The sequence below is a fragment of the Rhinopithecus roxellana genome, chromosome 12 (genome assembly GCF_007565055.1).
Source record: "Rhinopithecus roxellana isolate Shanxi Qingling chromosome 12, ASM756505v1, whole genome shotgun sequence".
Taxonomy (NCBI): Eukaryota; Metazoa; Chordata; class Mammalia; order Primates; family Cercopithecidae; genus Rhinopithecus; species Rhinopithecus roxellana.
The window spans coordinates 47,130,367-47,150,869 of record NC_044560.1 but is presented as its reverse complement, the minus strand read 5'-3'; the positions used below and the strand labels follow the sequence as shown (position 1 = coordinate 47,150,869).

The 20,503-nt window shown below is 39.5% G+C and overlaps 1 protein-coding gene across 4 annotated transcripts in view; it reads left to right on the top strand.

The window, feature by feature from the left end:
- PATJ (PATJ crumbs cell polarity complex component) overlaps positions 1 to 20,503 on the top strand; it is a 427,780-nt gene that overhangs the window by 20,370 nt on the left and 386,907 nt on the right. For all 4 annotated transcript variants that reach the window (XM_010370672.2, XM_030912915.1, XM_010370673.2 and 1 more), the window contains exons 2-7: positions 1,604 to 1,660; positions 1,763 to 1,929; positions 5,703 to 5,897; positions 8,439 to 8,578; positions 10,570 to 10,765; positions 14,527 to 14,655. In XM_010370672.2, the coding sequence (XP_010368974.1) occupies positions 1,639 to 1,660; positions 1,763 to 1,929; positions 5,703 to 5,897; positions 8,439 to 8,578; positions 10,570 to 10,765; positions 14,527 to 14,655 (849 nt within the window). In that variant the 5' untranslated portion in view covers positions 1,604 to 1,638. The remainder of the gene's footprint in view (positions 1 to 1,603; positions 1,661 to 1,762; positions 1,930 to 5,702; positions 5,898 to 8,438; positions 8,579 to 10,569; positions 10,766 to 14,526; positions 14,656 to 20,503) is intronic.

The following is a 20,503-nucleotide window of genomic DNA, read 5'->3' as shown; positions in this document are numbered from 1 at the left end:
GATCACAGTGAGCCACTGTGCCTGGCCTGGTTCAATAAATTTTGATAAATATATACATCTGTGTAAACAGTACCCCTTTCAAGACACAGAATGTTTCCATCACGCCAAAAAAGCTTCCTTGAACCCCTTCCCAGTGTAGGGGAGGGAAAATATCTTTAGCTTCTACCCTTCCAAGTTTTTGGTTGGGGCCCCTGTAATAAAAGGTAGATTAACAAGAGAAAAACATATAAACTTGTTTAATATAAGTTTTACGTGACATGGGAGCCTTCGTAAGGAAGTGAAGACCCAAAGAAACAGTAAAACCTGAGTGTTTTTAAGTTAGGTTTGATGAAGAAGGGAAGAGTTATGAATGTGATAGGACAGAAAGGGATATGAGCTAAGAGGAGTAAACTGGAAAAAACTTAAAAAGGCCTGTTTGTTCAGATTCCTCTGGGTGTTCCTCTATTTCTATTTTTAAATTTTGAGACAGGGTCTCACTCTTATCCCCAGGCTGGAGTGCAGTGGCTCATAGCTCACTGCAGCCTCAACCTCTTGGGCTCAAGTGATCCTCCTGCTTCAGCCTCCTAAGCAGCTGGGACTACGGGTATGTGCCACCATGCGTGGCTGAGTTTTTAAATTTTTTGTAGAGATGGGATCTTACTGTGTTGCCCAAGCTGCCCTCAAACTCTGGGGCGCAAGTGATCCTCCTTCCTTGGCCTCCCAAAGTGCTGGGATTATAGGCATGAGTCACTGCACCTAGCCACTCTGTCTTCTGAGATTAAGATGCTGCTATCTTCTGGGTGTAGAGAGGACACCTCTCACACGAGGATCCTATGATCTGCTTCAGGGGAAGTCCTTTCTGCACCTGCTGTTTCTCAGATTCCTTCAGCTTAAAATATGCAACATGCCAAGATATCATATTTTGAGAGTAGCATGTTCTGAAGCCTGTCATGGTCAACTCCCTATCACCCTGCCCCAGATAAATTAATTTATAGTTGTAGATTAGTTTTGTCAGTACTTGAACTTCATGTGAATGGAATCATACAGTGCAGTTTGTGCCTTTTTTGGGTCAGGTTTCTTTTTTCAACATACCATTTTTGAGATTTATCCTTGTTGTGTGTATCAGTAATTTTTCCTTTTTATTTCTGAATATTATATACCATTATTTGTTTATTCATCTGTTTCTAGACACTTGGGTTTTTATAGTTTTGGGGTTTTTATAAATAAAAATGCTATTAACTTCCATGTACAGGCGTTTTTGTGAGCGTATATTTTCATGAATACTGCGTAAGTATTTGTGAGTGGAAGTGCTGGGTCGTATAGTAAGTGTATTTTTAACTTTATGAGAAACTACCAATTTTCCAAAGTGGTTGTGATATTTTGCATTTCTCTTAGCAATGTACAATAGTTCCAGGCACTTACAGCCTCGATGCTTAGTATTGTCTGTTTTTAAATTTTAATTATCTTAATGGGTGTGTAGTGGCACCTCATTGTGGTTATAATTTGAATTTCACTGAGTGGAGTCTTGATAAAGAATGTTCTTGAGGTTTTCCTAAGTTTTTCTACAGGATTATAGCCATATACAATTGAAATTCATCTTTTATATTTTTAAATTTTTCTTTAGGTATCTTTAAGACTGATTGAAGGGAATAATTCAAAATGCCTGAAAATCCTGCTGCAGGTATACTGGATATATTGTTCTATAATTTAATTAATTAATGATTTTAAAATGGAATCTCAGATGGGACTTAACTATTACTCTACTTATTCATCTTAACCCAAGATAAACTGCAGGTCCTGCAGGTACTTGATCGCCTGAAAATGAAATTGCAGGAGAAGGGTGACACGTCGCAGAATGAGAAGTTATCTGTGTTTTATGAGACACTAAAGAGTCCCCTCTTCAACCAGATACTCACACTTCAGCAGTCCATCAAGCAACTGAAAGGACAAGTAAGTTACCCATCAGTTTTACGTTAATATATTATATTAATATATTCAAACCATCAAAGAAAGATAGAGGAGATAGACAAAGACAAATTATCTTGAAGGACTCAGTTCAGCAAAGAGGCTGTATTGGGACCTGTAACCTATAACCTGTGGGTAGCACTGGCATAGACAATTTAGAAATGTCGATAATCAATTTTTTCTTTCGTAGCTGGGCGTGGTGTGTACCAGTAGTCCCAGCAACTCAGGAGTCTGAGGTTGGAGGATTGTGTGAGCCCAGGGGTTCCAGGTTGCAGTGAGCCATGGTCATGCCACTTCACTCCAGCCTGGATGACAGAGGTGAGACCCTGTCTCTCAAAAAAAAAAAAAATTGTGTTTGGTTATAGAATATGGTTTTTGTACTTATTTAAATATGTAAAGATCAGATGCTTTGAGAATTCTCAGCATCTTCAAAATTATAAAATAGTGCTTAACTTAAATATATTTTCTTTTTATTTTGAGACAAGGTTTCTCTCTGTCACTGAGGCTGGAATGCAGTGCTGTGATCCTAGCTCATTGCAGCCTTAACCTCCCACGCTCAAGCAATGTTCCCACCTCAGCTTCCAGAGTAGCTGGGATAGGTGTGTGCCACCACAGTTGGGCTAATTTTTAAAAATTTTTATAGAGACAAGGTCTCCCTATGTTGCCCAGGCTGGTCTCATACTATTGGCCTCAAGCAGTCCTCCTACCTCAGCCTTCCAAAGTGCTGGGAATATAGGCATGAGCCACCTCGCCCAGGCGTATTTTCTTTGTGAAGTCTTTTTTTTTTTTTTTTTTTTTTAAGTAGAGACAGGATTTCACCGTGTTAGCCAGGATAGTCTCTATCTCCTGACCTCGTGATCCGCCCACCTCAGCCTCCCAAAGTGCTGGGATTACGGGCGTGAGCCACCTCGCCTGGCCTGGCCTGAGCCAACTCGCCCGGCCGAAGTCTTTTATCTAACAAGAAGTGATCATGCTCTTAGAGCACAATAGTCACGCTTCTCTTAATTATCAAATATTTATTGTCTTTCATGCATATTCTGATTAAAAGTTCCTTGGAAGCAGGATACCTGGTATTTAAATATATAATTGTGTTTCCTCTACTCATTTACCACACTATCTGGACTCTGCAGGCTCTAATATATCATTATTGAGTAAGGGACACATATCACCTCTTCTTAGAGGGGTGCAAATTAGTAGTTGTGGGATTTTTTGTTTGTTTGTTTGTTTGGTGCTGAGATCGAACCAGAAATTGTTTTTTTTTTTTTTTTTTTGAGACAAAGTCTCGCTCTGTCACCCAGGCTGGAGTGCTGTGGCCGGATCTCAGCTCATTGCAAGCTCCGCCTCCCGGGTTCATGCCATTCTCCTGCCTCAGCCTCCTGAGTAGCTGGGACTACAGGCGGCTGCCACCCTCGCCCGGCTATTTTTTTTTTTGTAGCTTTTAGTAGAGACGGGGTTTCACCGTGTTAGCCAGGATGGTCTCGATCTCCTGACCTCGTGATCCACCCGTCTCGGCCTCCCAAAGTGCTGGGATTACAGGCTCGAGCCACCGCGCCCGGCCCAGAAATTGTTTTAACTCTCTTCTTGGATTCTTTGTTTTGGGGTCAGGGTTGGCAAATTACTTTTAAATCACCTATTCTGGAAGCTGAACTTGAGTAGTAGCTATACTATAGATGAAATTTGGGCAGAATTTAAAACGTAATTGGATCTAATTTATCACAGTTAAGTGAAAATTTACAAAATTTGGGAAAAAACGGTTTTTGCTGATAAACTAAAATGCTTGCCCATTAAGTCTTTTGTGAGTGATTTGTTTATAGCCAATTAAGGATTAAACTCTACACGTGTGTCTTTCTGTGAATTGCTTTCTTTAGACCAGAATTTATACCCTAATTTTAGCACTGCCTATATATATATATATATATATATATATATATATTTTTTTTTTTTTTTTTTTTTTTTTTTTTTTTTTGAGACGGAGTCTCACTCTGCCGCCCAGGCTGGAGTGCTGTGGCCAGATCTCAGCTCACTGCAAGCTCCGCCTCCCGGGTTCACGCCATTCTTCTGCCTCAGCCTCCCGAGTAGCTGGGACTACAGGCGACCGCCACCTCGCCCGGCTAATTTTTTGTATTTTTTAGTAGAGACGGGGTTTCACCGTGTTAGCCAGGATGGTCTCGATCTCCTGACCTCGTGATCCACCCGTCTCGGCCTCCCAAAGTGCTGGGATTACAGGCTTGAGCCACCGCGCCCGGCCTAGCACTGCCTATATTGATGTTTAGCTTTCTGTGTTTCTCTTGGTCATAGAATATCACAATAGTGAATGCTGTTGGTAGCAACTGAAATTGGCAAAGATCAGCAGAAATCTATCACACTTGTTGGACTAAGAGTGGATATAACTAACTACCCTATCCTAATAGCAATTCTTTATATTTGTATAGTTTGCAGTTGTTATATGCACAATCATATTTTATGCATTGGACTGTGTAATCCCTGTAGCTAGGGTTTTTTAAAATTTTTTCTCTGAGGTTTTATTAACATTCTTTTTTTTTTTTTTTGAGACAGAGTCTTTGCCTGGGTTAGAGTGCAGTGGTGTGATCATGGATCATTGTAGCCCTCGACCTCCTGGGCTCAGGCAATCCTCCCACTGCATCCTCCCAAGTAGCTGGGACTACAGGCATGTGACACCATGCCCAGCTAATTTTTGTATTTTTTGTTGAGACACGCATGTGACACCATGCCCAGCTAATTTTTGTATTTTTTGTCTCACTATATTGCCCAGGTCTTGAACTCCTGGCCTGAAGTGGTCCTCCCACCTTGATCTCCCCAAGTGCTGGAATTACAGGTGTGAGCCATCACACCTGGCCTAACATTTATTCTTTTTTTTTTGGAGACAGGGTCTCGCTCTATCTCGCTCTATCCAGGCTGAGTGCAGTGGTGCAATCTCGGCTCACAGTAGCCTCCACCTGTGGGGTTCAAGCAATTCTCCTGCCTCAGCCTTCCAAGTAACTTGGAATTACAAGTGTGCACCACCATGCCCATTTAATTTTTGTATTTTTGATAGAGATGGGGTTTCACCACTGACATTTATTCTTAATGTTACCTTTATTCTACTGTTTTGGCAGTTGTATCAACCAATGATATGTTAAAGTATGTCCACCATAATTACATGATTCTCCTCTTTCTACCAAAGTTTAAGTGGCTCCACGACTCACTTAACTGCTAATCTTGAGTAAGTTACTTAGCCCTTGTGTGCCTTAGTTTTTATGCTCACAAAATGGGATAATGATATCTCATCAGACTGTTGTAAGAATTAAGTGATAATACCTGTAATCATCCTGGTACAGTACTTACTCATGGCAAGCACTCAATAAGTACAGTTATTATTATCGTTATGTGCTACCTGTGGATCTTTTGTGGCTCCCCACATGGAAATGTATAGATACATGGAAAAAGGTTTAGTACCTTACACTGTTATACGACTGGATGCATCTGTATATGTGAAGTGTAATGAGATGTCAGTGTACAAAGTAGTGATAGAAGGCAGGAAATAAGAACAAATTTTAAACTATTAAACATTTTGTGTAATACTAAATTAAAAAAATTTCTAGACTTGTGAATACACAGATTGATCTGCCTTTACCTTATTTCTTTCCCATGTATATATTTAATGTACAAATTATCCATGTAATGGTTAAAATATATTTAATAATTAGAAACAGTTTTTCTATAGATTTCTGTTGATGATTCTTTTTTCTCTCCAACAGCTCAACCATATACCCTCAGATTGTTCAGCCCACTTTGATTTTTCTAGGAAAGGTTTGTTAGTGTTCACAGATGGTTCCATTACTAATGGAAATGTCCACAGGCCCTCTAATAACTCCACTGTATCTGGGTTATTTCCTTGGACCCCGAAGTTGGGAAATGAAGACTTTAACTCAGTCATTCAACAGATGGCTCAGGTAAAGTTGTATCTTCTCATGGAAATATTTAGCTTCATTTCTCCTGTTTTAGTTTTACAAAGGAACTTATACTCATTCTTTTTGCTGTAAGATGTGTTAGTATGTATTTTGCTGGCTTGTATTTTTATATTGTTAGGAGGAACTGACACCATTTTCTAACCTGTGTGTTGAAAATTTATTGGCTTAAAATTACATAAGGAAGGTATCCATGTGTGTGGTAAGGAGAGTTTAAAAAAAAATTTAACATTTATTTTTTGAGATAAGGTCTTGCTAAGGAGAGTTTTTTGACAATGACTAATTGAATGCATCTCTATTCTTGTTAAAATAAGATTTTTGGCCAGGCGCACCGGCTCCCGCCTGTAATCGCATCACTTTGGGAGGCCGAGGCGGGTGGATCACTGGAGGTCAGGAGTTTGAGACCAGCCTGGTCAACATGGCAAAACGCTGTCTCTACTAAAAATAGAAAAATTAGCTGGGTGTGGTGGTGGGCAACTGTAATCCCAGATACTCAGGAGGCTGAGGCAGGAGAATTGCTTGAACCTGGGAGACGGAGGTTGCAGTGAGCTGAGATTGCGCCACCGTACTCCAGCCTGGGTGACAGAGCAAGACTCTGTCTCAAAAAAAAAAAAATAAAAAAGAAAAGAAAAACCCATGATTAATGAAAATTAGAACTAATATAATTTAGAAAATCTAGAAAACATTTGGCAGGATAATCCAGTTGTAGCCCCTGATACCTATTAAAAATTAAATAAACAATTAAAATTTTGGACATGTTAGTTTTATGTATGTTCACCTCGACCTTCAAGTGCCATTAAAAATGAAACGAGGTTTGAGCGTGGTGGCTTTTTTCTGTAATCTTTGGGAGGCAGAGGCAGGAGGATTGCTTAAAGCCAGGAGTTCAAGACCAGGCTGGGTAACATAGAGAGACCCCCATCTCTACAAAAATAAAAATAAGAATATAGTCAGACATAGTGGCACTCACCTGTAGCTCCAGGTACCTGGAAGGCTCATGTGGGCGGATCACTTGAGCCCAGAAATTCAAAGCTATAGTGAGCTATGATCGCACGACTGTACTCCAGCCTGGGCGACAGAGCCAAGACCTATCTCTTAAAAAATAAATAAATAAATAAACTTGAGTTTCAGTGTTAAATAGAATCTGTTTAAGGTGTGATAATTAAATAATATTCTAGGCCTAGTTTTTGACTTTATAGTTCTATCCCTTTCTTTTTTTCCTTTCCTTTTTTTTTTTTTTTTGAGATGGAGTCTTGCGCTGTCGCCCAGGCTGGAGTGCAGTGGCGCAATCTTGGCTCATTGCAACCTCTGCCTCCCAGGTTCAAGCAATTCTCCTGCCTCAGCCTCCCGAGTAGCTGGGACTACAGGCGCATGTCATCACGCCTGGCTAATTTTTGTATTTTTAGTAGAGACAGGGTTTCACCACGTTGGCCAGGATAGTCTCGATCTCCTGACCTCATGTTCCTCCCGCGTTGGCCTCCCGAAGTGCTGGGATTACAGGCATGAGCCATCATGCCTGGCCACTTCTATCCCTTTCATCTGACTAACAATTATTTTTATGTGGTGCTGTTTTTAGTTGATTACATTTATGAAGTTCTCACGTTATAAGTGCAGTTATTAACTAAAGCAATAAAATACCTGGCTGTCACAAGAACAGTTCTATCTGTTCTTACAGGTAGAACCCATGTAAATGGTGGCCTTTTCAGAGTCTTTTGAATTTACCTAATAAATAGAATATCAATTAATCAACAATAGAATTAAAAACAGAGCCCTGTAAAATGCAGCTGGTTCTGACTTAGGCTAAATACTGGCATTTTTGATATATCTAATTTATTTTCCTAATTTAAAAATATATTTTGCGACTGGGCACTGTGGCTCACATCTGTAATCCCAGCAATTTGGGAGGCTGAGGCGGGTGGATTGCTTGAGCTCAGGAGTTTGAGACCAGACTGGGCAACATGGCGAAACCCCATCTCTACAAAAAATACAAAAATTTGCCAGGCATGGTGGTGCATGCCTATAGTCCCAGCTACCCTGGAGGCTGAGGCAGGAGGATCGCTTGAGCCCAGAAGACAGAGGTTGAAGTGAGCTGAGATCATGCCACTGCACCCCAGCCTAGGCGACAGAGTGAGACCCTGTCTCAAAGAAAAAAATAAAATAAAAATGTACTTTGCATCAAGAGAATTTAGAGAAGTTCAATGTAAAAAAAGTAATTCAGAATTTACTATGGGAAAAGGCATTTTTCTCAGGAGTTTCCATCCAGCTTGAGATTCATCTCATAATGTGAATGAAGTGTGAAAATACCTCTGATTCCCTGAGGTTGCAGAACACTGCATACGCTCTCTCTTATGCTCTACTGAAATAATCAAGTGAGAGGATTTCCAGAAATAATTTATTACTGAAATGCTGAGTTTATGTGGTTCTTAGGGGAAGCTACTTTTATGCTAAGCAATTTCAGTTCTGCAGACAGAGTATGTTGGTTAAATGTACACCATTGACTTTTTTTTTTTTTTAACACTCCTTCATTAGGGCCGGCAAATTGAATATATAGATATAGAACGGCCTTCAACTGGAGGCCTTGGATTCAGTGTGGTGGCCCTCAGAAGTCAAAATATGGGGAAAGTTGATATCTACGTGAAGGATGTCCAGCCAGGGAGTGTAGCAGACAGGTGGGGAAGCTGTTTATTTTCACTTTGCTAATTGTTTCCTGATAATTCTGACGACTATTATAAAGAGAGTGAAAAACTAATCATAAAAACAGTAACAATAGCAGCTAACACTTGCTTTAGTTTTTGCTGTGCATTTGTCAGGCCTTTTGTGAATATCCTCCTGTACCCCATGGCAGCAGTTCCACTATATAGGTATCATCATTCCGTTCTATTGATGAGAAAGCTGAGATTCAGAGATTCAGTGGTCAACCTATAGGCACAGGGCTGTTAATGCTGAAGCCATGTTGTGATTCCAAGACTGTCTGACTGCAAAGCTAGTACACTATTTCCCTCTCTTACCGTTGAACATGATATTTTAGCTATGGACTGATCAGTAGGATAGGAATATTGAAGTTCTCATTCTGCATATTATATTGTTTATTATTCTTAAGATTATAACAACATTTTGGTGGTCATGTCACTCTGCCTGATTTATTATGCTTATTGTCAATTAAGAGGCCTCTCAAGTCTATGTTATCTTCCATGTTGTATTTGCTTTTATGTTTTAAGGGGTATTTGCAAGCCTTTTATTTTGTCTCTGTTTGATTTCCAGTGTTTGGTTTATTATTCATTTAATAAGTATGCTATTCCAATGCACGTGTTAGAATAATAGCAACAATGGCAGTATATTATTATAAAATTCTTAGTCGATAATACATTTTTGAATTCACATTCTCCATTCATGGATTAATTCTAGTCTCCCCAACTCAGATTTCAAACTTAATAAGTTTCCATGACTTTGCATCTTTATTCTGACATCTAATGCAGCGTTTCTTCAAGAATTGTGGTGAGAATGGGTAAACAGAAAGAGGAAGAGTATCAGTGGTATTTGGGAGATAATAAAATCAAATACAGTAAACCAGGACAGAGTAAGTCCTAGGCTATCTTTAGGATGCACTTTAGCATAAGAAGTTAAAGACTGTGCTTCAGAATCTGACTCTTGATAGGATGCTAGGCTTGTCTAGACTTCAATTCCTTAATATGTAAAATTTACTAAGTACTTTAAAAGGAAATTGTGAGGATTATGTGAGATAATGCATGTAAAGCACTCAACATGGTACCTGACTCATGATAAGTGCTCAGTAAATACTATTTTTTTTTTTAGAGATTTTGCTAATTTCTTTTAAAAAGAATCTTCTTACCCTGGTTAGCAGTTGGGAGATTGGTGCTTGGGAGAGATTACAAGGGCTCAGATTGGCTGAGCTCAGTGGCTCATGGCTGTAATCCCAGCACTTCGGGAGTTCAAGAGAAGCCTGGGCAACATGGCAAAACGCCATCTCTACAAAAAATACAAAAATTAGCTGGGCGTGGTAGTATACACCTGTAGTCTCAGCTACTCGTGAGACTGAGGTGGGAGAATCACCCGAGCCTGGGAGGCTGAGGCTGCAGTGAGCTGCGATTGTGCCATTGCACTCCAGCCTGGGCAAATAAGAGTGAGACCATGCTCAGGTATAAATTTGGAAGTAATCTCTATGAATTTTCAAGGAGGGTTTGGCCTCCATTGATAAATGTTGGACAAGTAGACAGTGAAGATGGGGTGAGAGGAGGTTATTGATGTAGTTGAAAATATCGTTACCCCAGTGTGGTATGGGTAGAGATCAGATTGGAAGGGGTTCAGGAGGTTTGGTTTTATGCAGTAATGGAGACAGTGTCCATACTTGCACAACTTTGGCGATGGGGTCCTATAGATTGTTTTTGTTTATTTTTCTAGGCAGATGGCTTTTAAAATGTGTCCATGTGTTTAAGGATGCACTACCGAATTAGGTAATTAGTTAATAACTTCTGTGAAAAACACTCTGAAGAGCTCTGTTATATAATTAAATAATTATTTGATAAATGTACTAAGTGAAGTAGTACCATAGGCAACAGACTGCTTAACTTGAATAATAGATTTTTAAAAATCAGTTTATTAGGTCACTTAAAACAAAAATTTCTTTTCTTACATGATTAAGGGATCAAAGATTAAAGGAAAATGATCAAATATTGGCCGTTAATCACATACCATTGGATCAGAACATTTCCCATCAGCAAGCAATTGCATTATTACAACAAACCACTGGATCTTTGCAACTGATTGTGGCCAGGGAACCAATCCACACAAAAAGCAGTACTTCTAGCAGCCTAACTGATACAACTCTGCCTGAAACAGTGAGTTGCAAATTTGAAAAAATACTTAATTTTGAATAATGCCATTGATTGTAAGAAGTGTAAAGACATTAGAAGGTGTCGTTTTTCTTTTCTTTTTCTTTTTTTTTTTTTTTTTTGAGATGGAGTTTCTCTCTAGTTGCCCAGGCTATAGTGCAGTGGCCAGATGTTGGCTCACTGCAACCTCCGCCTCCTGGATTCAAGTGATTCTCCTGCCTCAGCCTCCCGAGTAGCTGAGACGACAGGTGCCCACCATCACTCTCATTTTTTTTTTTTTTTTGTATTTTTAGTAGAGATGGGGTTTCATCGTGTTGGCCAGGCTGGTCTTGAACTCCTGCCCTCGGGTGATCCACCTGCCTCGGCCTCTCAAAGTGCTAGGATTACAGGTGTGAGCCACTGTGCCTGGCCCATTTTACTTTTCATAGTTAAAAAAGATGATCATATCTCTGAGTGCAGCATTAATATGTTTAAACAAGATGTTTCATGAAGGTTTTTTTTTCTCTTTTCAATGTCCTGTGAGTCTCTTTGTTGAAGATTATTATTTAATATGGAGGCCAAATTGAAGTATTAGGTGTAATTTATTTAGTGATGGAGAGTCTTGTGTTCCTTGGTGATGTAGCCAATTAATTGAGAGTTTCTATTAGAGATTTACTGTTGAGTGTTTAAAGTAAGATTTGATTATTTATTTGAAAAATATAATTTTTGAAACTTATGAGGGGATTTATGACCAGATTATTGATATTGCAAAATTATAGCAGGCTTTTTTTCATGTAAAGACACATATGGAACAATTTTAAAGAATAAAAGTATATGTCTCTTTTGGGAACCCTTGAACTTGCTTTTTAACGTTTTACAGATTTTGGCTTGCATTGTCAGAATGCAAGCTAATAAATCTTATTTTCTTATAACACTAAGTGCTAGCTGATTTATTTAATTTTTATTCATTGGGACAAAAGAAAAAATAAGACTGTCTCAGTACAATACAAGGTCACAACAAAAATTAATGTATAGGAATTTTCTCTATTGTAATCAGCAATATTTATACAGCAGAATTTACATAATAAATACAGTGAATAAAGTGGGGAATTGTTTAACGTATAAAGAACAAGGGCTTTGGAGTCAGGCTTGGATGCATTCAAGTCCATTTCTCCCATATCCCAGTGGTGTCATACCAGGCAGATTCCTGTACCTCATGCCTTCCTTTGAAGGTATGATGTCTAGTTCTCAGAGATGTTGTTAGGCTGAATGAGAAGGCATGTGAAGCACTAAGCACTGTGCCTAGTGCTGCATACATGTTCTGTGAATATTGGCTGCTATCAGCTAATATTAAGTCAGGCATATTATTTTAGCAAACTTTCTTGTTTCCCAGATAGTAGATGTTCTAGACATGAATTTATTAATCTCAATATTGCTTTGTTTTTTTTTGAGATGGATTCTTGCTTTGTCACCCAAGCTGGAGTGCAGTGGTGTGATCTTGGCTCACTGCAACCTCTACCTCCCCGGTTCAAGTGATTCTCCTGCCTCAGCTTCCTTAGTAGCTGGGTTACAGGCACGTGCCAACATACCCGGCTAACTTTTTCATACTTTTAGTAGAGATGGGGTCTCACCATGTTGGCCAGGCTTGTCTCAAACTCCTGACCTCGTGATCTGCCCACCTCGGCTTTCCAAAGTGCTGGGATTACAGGCTTTAGTCACTGTACCCAGCCCTCCAATAATGCTTTTTATTTAAGACTGCATAGTTGCCGGGCGTGGTGGCTCAAGCCTGTAATCCCAGCACTTTGGGAGGCCGAGATGGGCGGATCACGAGGTCAGGAGATCGAGACCATACTGGCTAACATGGTGAAACCCCGTCTCTACTAAAAAATACAAAAAAACTAGCCGGGCAAGGTGGCGGGCGCCTGTAGTCCCAGCTACTCGGGAGGCTGAGGCAGGAGAATGGCGTGAACCTGGGAGGCAGAGCTTGCAGTGAGCTGAGATCCGGCCACTGCACTCCAGCCTGGGCGACAGAGCAAGACTCCGTCTCAAAAAAAAAAAAAAAAAAAAAAAGACTGCATAGTAACTTTGCAATTTAGTATAATAGAAAAACTGGATGGGTATGATGGTTCACACCTGTAATCCCAGAACTCTGGGAGGCCTAGGTAGGAGGGTCACTTGAGACCAGGAGTTTGAGACCAGCCTGAGGAACATAGTCAAACCCCACCACTATGGCCAGGCACAGTGACTCATGCCTGTAATCCCAGCACTTTGGGAGGCCAAGGTGGGCGGATCACCTGAGGTCAGGAGTTTGAGACCAGCCTGGTCCACATGGTGAAACCCTGTCTCTACTAAAAATATAAAAATTAGCCGAGTGTGGTGGCACATGCTTGTAATCCCAGCTAGTCGGGAGACTGAGGCAGGAGAATTGCTTGAATCTGGCAGGCAGAGGTTGCAGTGAGCTGAGATTATGCCACTGCACTCCTGCCTGGGTGACAGAGTAAGGCTCTGTCTCCAAAAAACAAAAAACAAAAACATCCCACCTCGACCAAAGATTACAAAATTAGCTAGGCATAGTGGTACATGCCTGTAGTCCCAGCTATTTGGGAGGCTGAGGTTAGAGGATGGATGATCCCAGGAGTTTGAGGCTGACATGAGCTCTCATCATGCATTGCACTCTAACCTGGGTAACAGAGTGAGACCTTTTCTCTAACAAAAAGAAAGAAAGAAAGAAAGAAAGAGAGAGAGAGAGAGAGAGAGACGGACGGAGGGAGGGAGGGAGGGAGGGGGAGAGAGAGAGAGAGAAAGAAGGAAGGAAGGAAGGTAGGAAGGAAGGAAAGAAAGAAGAAAAGAAAGAAAAGAAAGGAAAGAAAAGAAAGAAAGAAAGACTAAGTAATGAGTATGCCCTAATGATCTTGAGAGGGAGGATATTGTTCTGCAGTTGGATTATGTGAAGTAATGCCCATTTCTCATAGAAACCTGCTAGTCAGAGGGGAAATGCTTATGTCTTTTAGTCTGATTTGTATAGTCCTATTGCTAATATCTTCAGTGGGGCCTACCTTTCCTCTCCCTCATAAGAGTCTCCTGAATTAGTCTCTCCACTTTGTGTCCTACTACCATTTTAGATTCTTCTCATTGCTGCAAGATGAATTTTCTTAAACCACTTCTTTGGTTCTGTCATTTATCTTCTAAAACCTTTAACTATTTCCACTTGATTACCCAGTTAAATCCAACCCTTTGACCGTATCTTTCATCCATTGTGTTATCTGGCCTAGCTTTGCCCTTATATTTTCTTTTTGCTTGAATGTCTTCCTTTGTAGTGCAACTTAAATGCCCCTTTTCCTTGAAGTTTTCTGTAATTCTTCATTGGTTTTGACTTCATGTTCTTCCTTTCCTGTAAAAAGTCTTTATAATATTTTGTGATTCTCTTTGAAGCAGACATGTATTTACTGGTCCCTACTATGTGCTGGGCACTGTGCTGGATATCCAGTGTAGAGTGAGGAGTGAGGAATGTTTCCTGTGCTCTTAGGGCTAGTGCCTTATGATCCAATATTCTGCCTTGTATTTTAATTATTTGTGTTTTACTTTCTCTCTACTGGATTATAAGATCCCTATGGTCAGGGACCATCTGATTATCTCCATCTGTATGTCTTAGCCTGTAGAACATTGCCTTGATTAATTGTATGAATGTTCAGTTTGTTGCAATGTTACTTTGGTAATGATTGTATTAGAAAGCTAAGAATCTGTGAGTATTACTGATCCTGTGACTCTTATGTGCCATTAATTTGTAGGTTTGTTGGGGCCATGTTGAAGAGGTTGAGCTCATTAATGATGGCTCCGGACTAGGTTTTGGTATAGTTGGAGGAAAAACAAGTGGCGTGGTTGTGAGGACTATAGTTCCTGGAGGATTAGCAGATCGAGTAAGTCAACCTTCCTTGTTATCATTTTGGTTTTATAAAATTTAAGTTGTATGAATTGAAATGTAATTTTATAACATGAGTTACCAGGATATATGACTTAATAACTAGAATTTAAGTATAGCTTAAAAATGGTTTATTCTGTAAGTATTATTAGTATACATGCTGTCTTATTTTAAACAGTTCCTAAATCAACATTTTTGGGGTTTGTTTTGCTTATAATTGACATGCTTCATGATTCCATCAGAGGACAATTTTTTTTTAATTGAAAAGCGTTGTTAATGAATATTGCATTTTGAACATCTGTATTATTTTCCTCTAATGTGTCTTTCAATGGCCTAAATGTTAAAATCAGAAGATAATAGTGATTATAAACGTTTGTCCCAATATCATACATGGTAAATTTCACTTGAATTAAAATTTATGGCCTTATAAGTTAAATGACTACCTTTCATTGTTTAGCAGTGCTTAAACTGAAAGTGGGCTATTAAAAAAACTAGCAACTGTTTCTGCTTAATTTTATATTGAAGAAATGTTAATTACTACATTTAGTTTTTAGAAATTAGTTTAGAAATTTGACTCTGAAGCCATTTAATAATAAGCCCATATTATATAGAATAGCCATGATAAATCAGAAATAACTTGAGTTATTTCCATAATCAGAATGATATGTAAAATTTCACTGATTATTGCCCAGTTACATATAAATTTATTCCTTCTAATAGACATACGTAAGTAAAAATGAGCTTGCCGTGCAAATGCAGCTTCAAGGCAAGTTTCTTGGCTCTTCATTTCTGATCACGATTGCTTCACCTTATGCAGCTTGTGGAGCCGTTGATGTTCCTCTCATCATTTCAGCACCTAAGAGTATTTATTTAGAACAGCAGTTGTCAAAGTTTGGTTGTGGGCCTCTGGAGGGCTCTGAGAGCCTTGCAGGTGGTCTATGAGATCCAAACAGCTTTTACAGTAATACCACGACGTTATTATCCCTTTCACCCTGTTAACATTTGTACTGATGATACAAAAGCAGCTGCAGGCTAAAACTGCTGGTGCCTTGGTGCAAAACAAGGCAGTGGCCACAAACTATTATAGTAATCATTTCATTCTTTTCTGCCATGTGCTTGCAACAAAAAAGAAAAAAATGCCGTTTCAATTGAAGTTTTTTTATGATGCAGTAAAATGATTAATTTTAGTAAATTTTGACCATTTAGTGCGTGTCTTTTGAATATTGTCAAAATGGGAAGTATTATGTAGCATTCTTGCTATGTACTGAAGTATGATGGTTGTCTTAAGGAAAGTCATTTGCGAGGTGAATCTGCTACTTTTTTATGTGGAACAGCATTTTTATTTTTATAAAAATAACTGCAGAAAAATTATGTTTATCCAGACTTGGGTATTTGGAAGATGTTTTCTTGAGAATGGATGATGTGAACCTGTTATTTTAAGGAAAACAACTGACACTGTTAGCAACAATAAAATTTGAGCTTAAGCAAAAAGTAGAATTTTGGAAAATTTGTATTTTACCATGAGCTTGACATTTCCCTAATATTTAAAAGCTTTCTAAGGCTGGGCGTGGTGGCTCATGCCTGTAATCCCAGCACTTTGGGAGGCCAAGGTGGGAGGATCTCTTGAGCCCAGGAGTTCGATACCAGCCTTGGCAATGTGGCAAAAACCTGTCTCTATAAAAGACACGAAAGTTAGCTGGGCATGGTGCTACTTGGGAGGCTGAGGTGGGAGGAGGTGGAGGCTGCTTTGAGCTGAGATTGTGGCAATGAACTCCATCCAGCCTGGGCGACAGAGTATGACCCTGTCTGAAGAAAAAAAATAAAAAGAAAAGAAAAGTAAAGGCATTTCTGATTAGATTGTTGATTGATATTAATCAATATGATTGTCTTGATATTATATGATGAAATATGTCAGTACTTGGAAGGTCTGCATAACTGTGAATTGGTATTTTCTTTTCTTCTCCTCTTTTTTTTTTTTTTTTTTGAGCAGAGTCTTGCTCTGTTGCCTAGGCTAGAGTGCACTGACATGATCCTATCTTATTGCAGCCTCGACCTCCCAGGCTCAAGCAGTCCTCCTACCTCAGTCTCCTGAGTAGCTGGTATTACAGGCCTGTACCACCAAGCTAGGCTAATTTATTTTTATTTTTATTTTTTTGAGACAGGGTCTCACTCTGTCACCCAGGCTGGACTGCAGTGGTGCGATCTCGGCTGACTGCAGCCTCTCTCTGGGGCTCAAGTGATCCCCCACCTCAGCTTCTGGAGTAGCTGGGACTACAGACACAGGCCACCATGCCTGGCTAATTTTTGTGTTTTTTTGTAGAGACGGGGTTTCACTATGTTGCCCAGGCTGATTTCAAATTCCAGAGCTCAAGCAATCCTCCTGCCTTGCCCTCCCAAGGTGCTGGAATTACAGGTGTGAGCCATTGCACCTGCCTGGCCTTATTTTTATTTTTTGTAGAGACAGTCTCACTTTGTTTCCCGGGCTGGTCTTGAACTCCTGGCCTGAAGTGATCCTCCCGCTTAGGCCTTCCAAAGTGCTGGGATTGTAGGTATGAGCCACCATATTCAGCCTCAATATTTTGTGAAGACCAGTATGTGATATGACAAAATAATATGTAGCTAAATGATCCTCTCGAAAATCAAGATAGATCAGTCGATTTCAATAGTGTCTGAAAGTTTGTTGATATAGTTCCAGATTCTACATTGTAACTGTATAAGAAACACCATTTGCCAAGTTTTGGTGTGTTATCAAAGAATAGGCTGAAAGGACTATTATAATATCCGTCCCCTTTCCAACTATATATCTGATTGAGGGCAGATATTCTTCATATACTTCATATACTTCATCCAAAACGATATATTGTAACACATTGAATGCAGAAGCAAATGAGTCCAGCTGTTTTCTTTTAAGCCAGATATTAAAGAGATTTGTAAAAATATTAAACAGTCCCACTCATCCATCTATCTATCTATCTATCTACCTATCTATCTATCTATCTATCTATCTATCTATCTATCTATCTATGTAAGATTTGATGACTTGCTAGGAGGATTCACAGAACTCAGCATACAGTTGTACCCATAGCTATATTTATTACAGTGAAGAATACAAAGCAAAATCAACGTGGAAAAGGTTGCGTAAGGTGGAGACTGGAGGAAACCAAGCACAAGCTTCCATGAGTCCTCTCCCTGTGGAGTCATATAGGACACACACACACATATATATATATATATATATATATATATATATAGGCAAGAGTGGGACTGTTTAATATTTTTAATTTAATTTAATATATATACTATATAATTTAATATATAATAAATATATATATTTAATATATATATATATATATATTTTGAGATGGAGTCTTGCTCTGTTCAGCCCAGGCTAGAGTGCAGTGGTGCAATCTTGGCTCACCAGAACCTCTGCCTCCCAGGTTCAAGTGATTCTCCTACCTCAGGCTCCCGAATAGCTGGAACTACAGGTGTGTGCAACCATGCCTGGCTAATTTTTGCATTTTTAGTAGAGATGGGTTTTCACTATGTTGGCCAGGCTGGTCTCGAACTCCTGACCTCGTGATCCACCCGCCTCAGCCTCCCAAAGTGCTAGGATTACAGGTGTGAGCCACCACGCCTGGCCAATATTTTTTGTTTTGGAAAATATAGCTCTTTTAAAAATATATACACAATATACATAAATATTGATAAAAATTAACATTAAATATTAAATATTAAAAAATTCCTCAGTACCAATTTTTGCATGTGTATACGTTTGTGAATTCATCTTTACCAGATTTCTCCAGAGAAACAGAACCAATAGGATATGTGTGTGATTATTTTAAAAAAGAGATTATTTTTAAAAATTGGCTCATGCCATGGTGGGGGCTGGCAAGTCCAAAATTTGTAGGGAAGGCAAGGAGGCTGGAAACCCAGACAAGAGTTGATGTTGTAGTCTTGTGTTTGAGATCTATAGGGCAGGCCAGCAGAATGTCTCAGGAAGCTCTGTTACATTCTTGAGGCAGAATTTCTTCTCTAGGAAATCTCAGTTTTTGTTTGTGAATTCTTCAGCTGATTGGATGAGACTCACCTACATCATTGAGGGTAATCTTCCTTTACTTAAAGTCAATTGTTTGTATATGCTAATCACATTTACAAAGTACCTTTGCAGCAACATCTAGATTAGTGATGACCAAAACAGTCAGCACCACAGCCGAGCCAAGATGACACATATAATTTAACTGTTATCCATTACCACAATCAAGGTAATGAGCGTATTCATTACTCCCAGCCGATTCCTGTACTACTTTGTAATTCCTATCCCTCCATCCTTAATAATTTTTAAGAGTGTAAAGGAGTTCTGTCTTTATCCATTTAGTGTTGCTATAAGGAAATATCTGAGGATAGGTAATTTAAAATAAAAGAGGTTTATTTAGCTTATAGTTCTGCTGGCTGGAAAATTGGGCATCTGGGGAAAGCCTCAGGCTGCTTCCATGGTGGAAGATGGAGAGCCAGTGTGTGCAGAGATCACGTGGGCAGCGAGGAAGCTGGGGCGGAGAGACGGAGGAGGGAGACAACTCTCTTTTTCACAATCAGAGTGAGAATTCACTGCACTGAGTAAACTCACTGCAGAGAACTCAGAGCAAGAACTCACTGCACCAAGCCATTCATGAGGGATTCACTCCCATGACCCAAACACCTCCCACTGGGCCTCACCTCTACCAGTGGGGATGAGATTTCAACATGAGGTTTGGGGGGACAACCATCCAAACTGTAGCAAGTCCTGAGACCAGAATGTTTGAGAATGTTCATTTTATAAACCTTTAAAACACATCTGTGCCTGGGTGTGGTGGCTCATGCCTGTAATCCCAACACTTTGGGAGGCTGAGCCGGGCGGATCACTTGAGGTCAGGAGTTTGGGACCAGCCTGGCCAACATGGTGAAACACTGTCTCTACTAAAAATACAAAAAAATTAGCCGGGTGCGGAGGTGCATGCCTGTAATCCCAGCTACTTAGGAGGCTGAGGCACGAGAATTGCTTGAACCTTGGAGGCAGAGGTTGCAGTGAGCCAAGATCATGCCACTGCACTCCAGCCTGGGTGATAGGGGAAGACTGTCTCAAAACAAACAAACAAACAAACAGAAACCACACACATCTGTGGCACAACACAATATTCTTTAAGGATTCTTTAAAAAATTTTTTTATAACCTAGAAAGAATAAAATATTGCAGAAAAATTTGGAATGCCTTTCTTTGTATTCCCTCCCTCCTCCTGCCTCTGCCTTAGAAATTTTAATAGGTTTTTTTGTTGGAGTGGCATTTTTTTTCCCGAAATGCAAAGTGGAGTGGTTATTGTGCAAAACAAAGGGTCAAGTAAATTTAAACAAAGTCCGATAGGTTTCTTTACTGTAAGAATTTTCTTAGCTTTTAAAATGCTAACATGCTTTATGAATTTTCACAAGAGTAAGATGTGCAGAGTTTCCCAGATTAATCCCATTGAGGCATTGTTGGAAAAAGCCCAAGTCTGATTTTCGCCCTTTACTGGAAGGGATCGTCACTATTTCAGATCATCAAAGAGGAGGTAGAGGGTATGCTTGTCATAGGGTCATAAGAGCTCAAAGAGAAGCAAGTACTTATGCCAGACATTGTTATCTGCTTAATGTACATTATTCTCATGTAACCTTCAAAACACTCTTAGAAGTTTTATTCCCAAATTGTAGATATGGAAACCATTAAGAAATTGCCCAAGGTTACAGCAGCTAGGTGAGCCACAGAGTCAGGATTGAGCCCATATCTGTTTGATTCTGAAGTCTGAGCTTTGTCGTTAGAATTTATCCAAAGTTAATCCT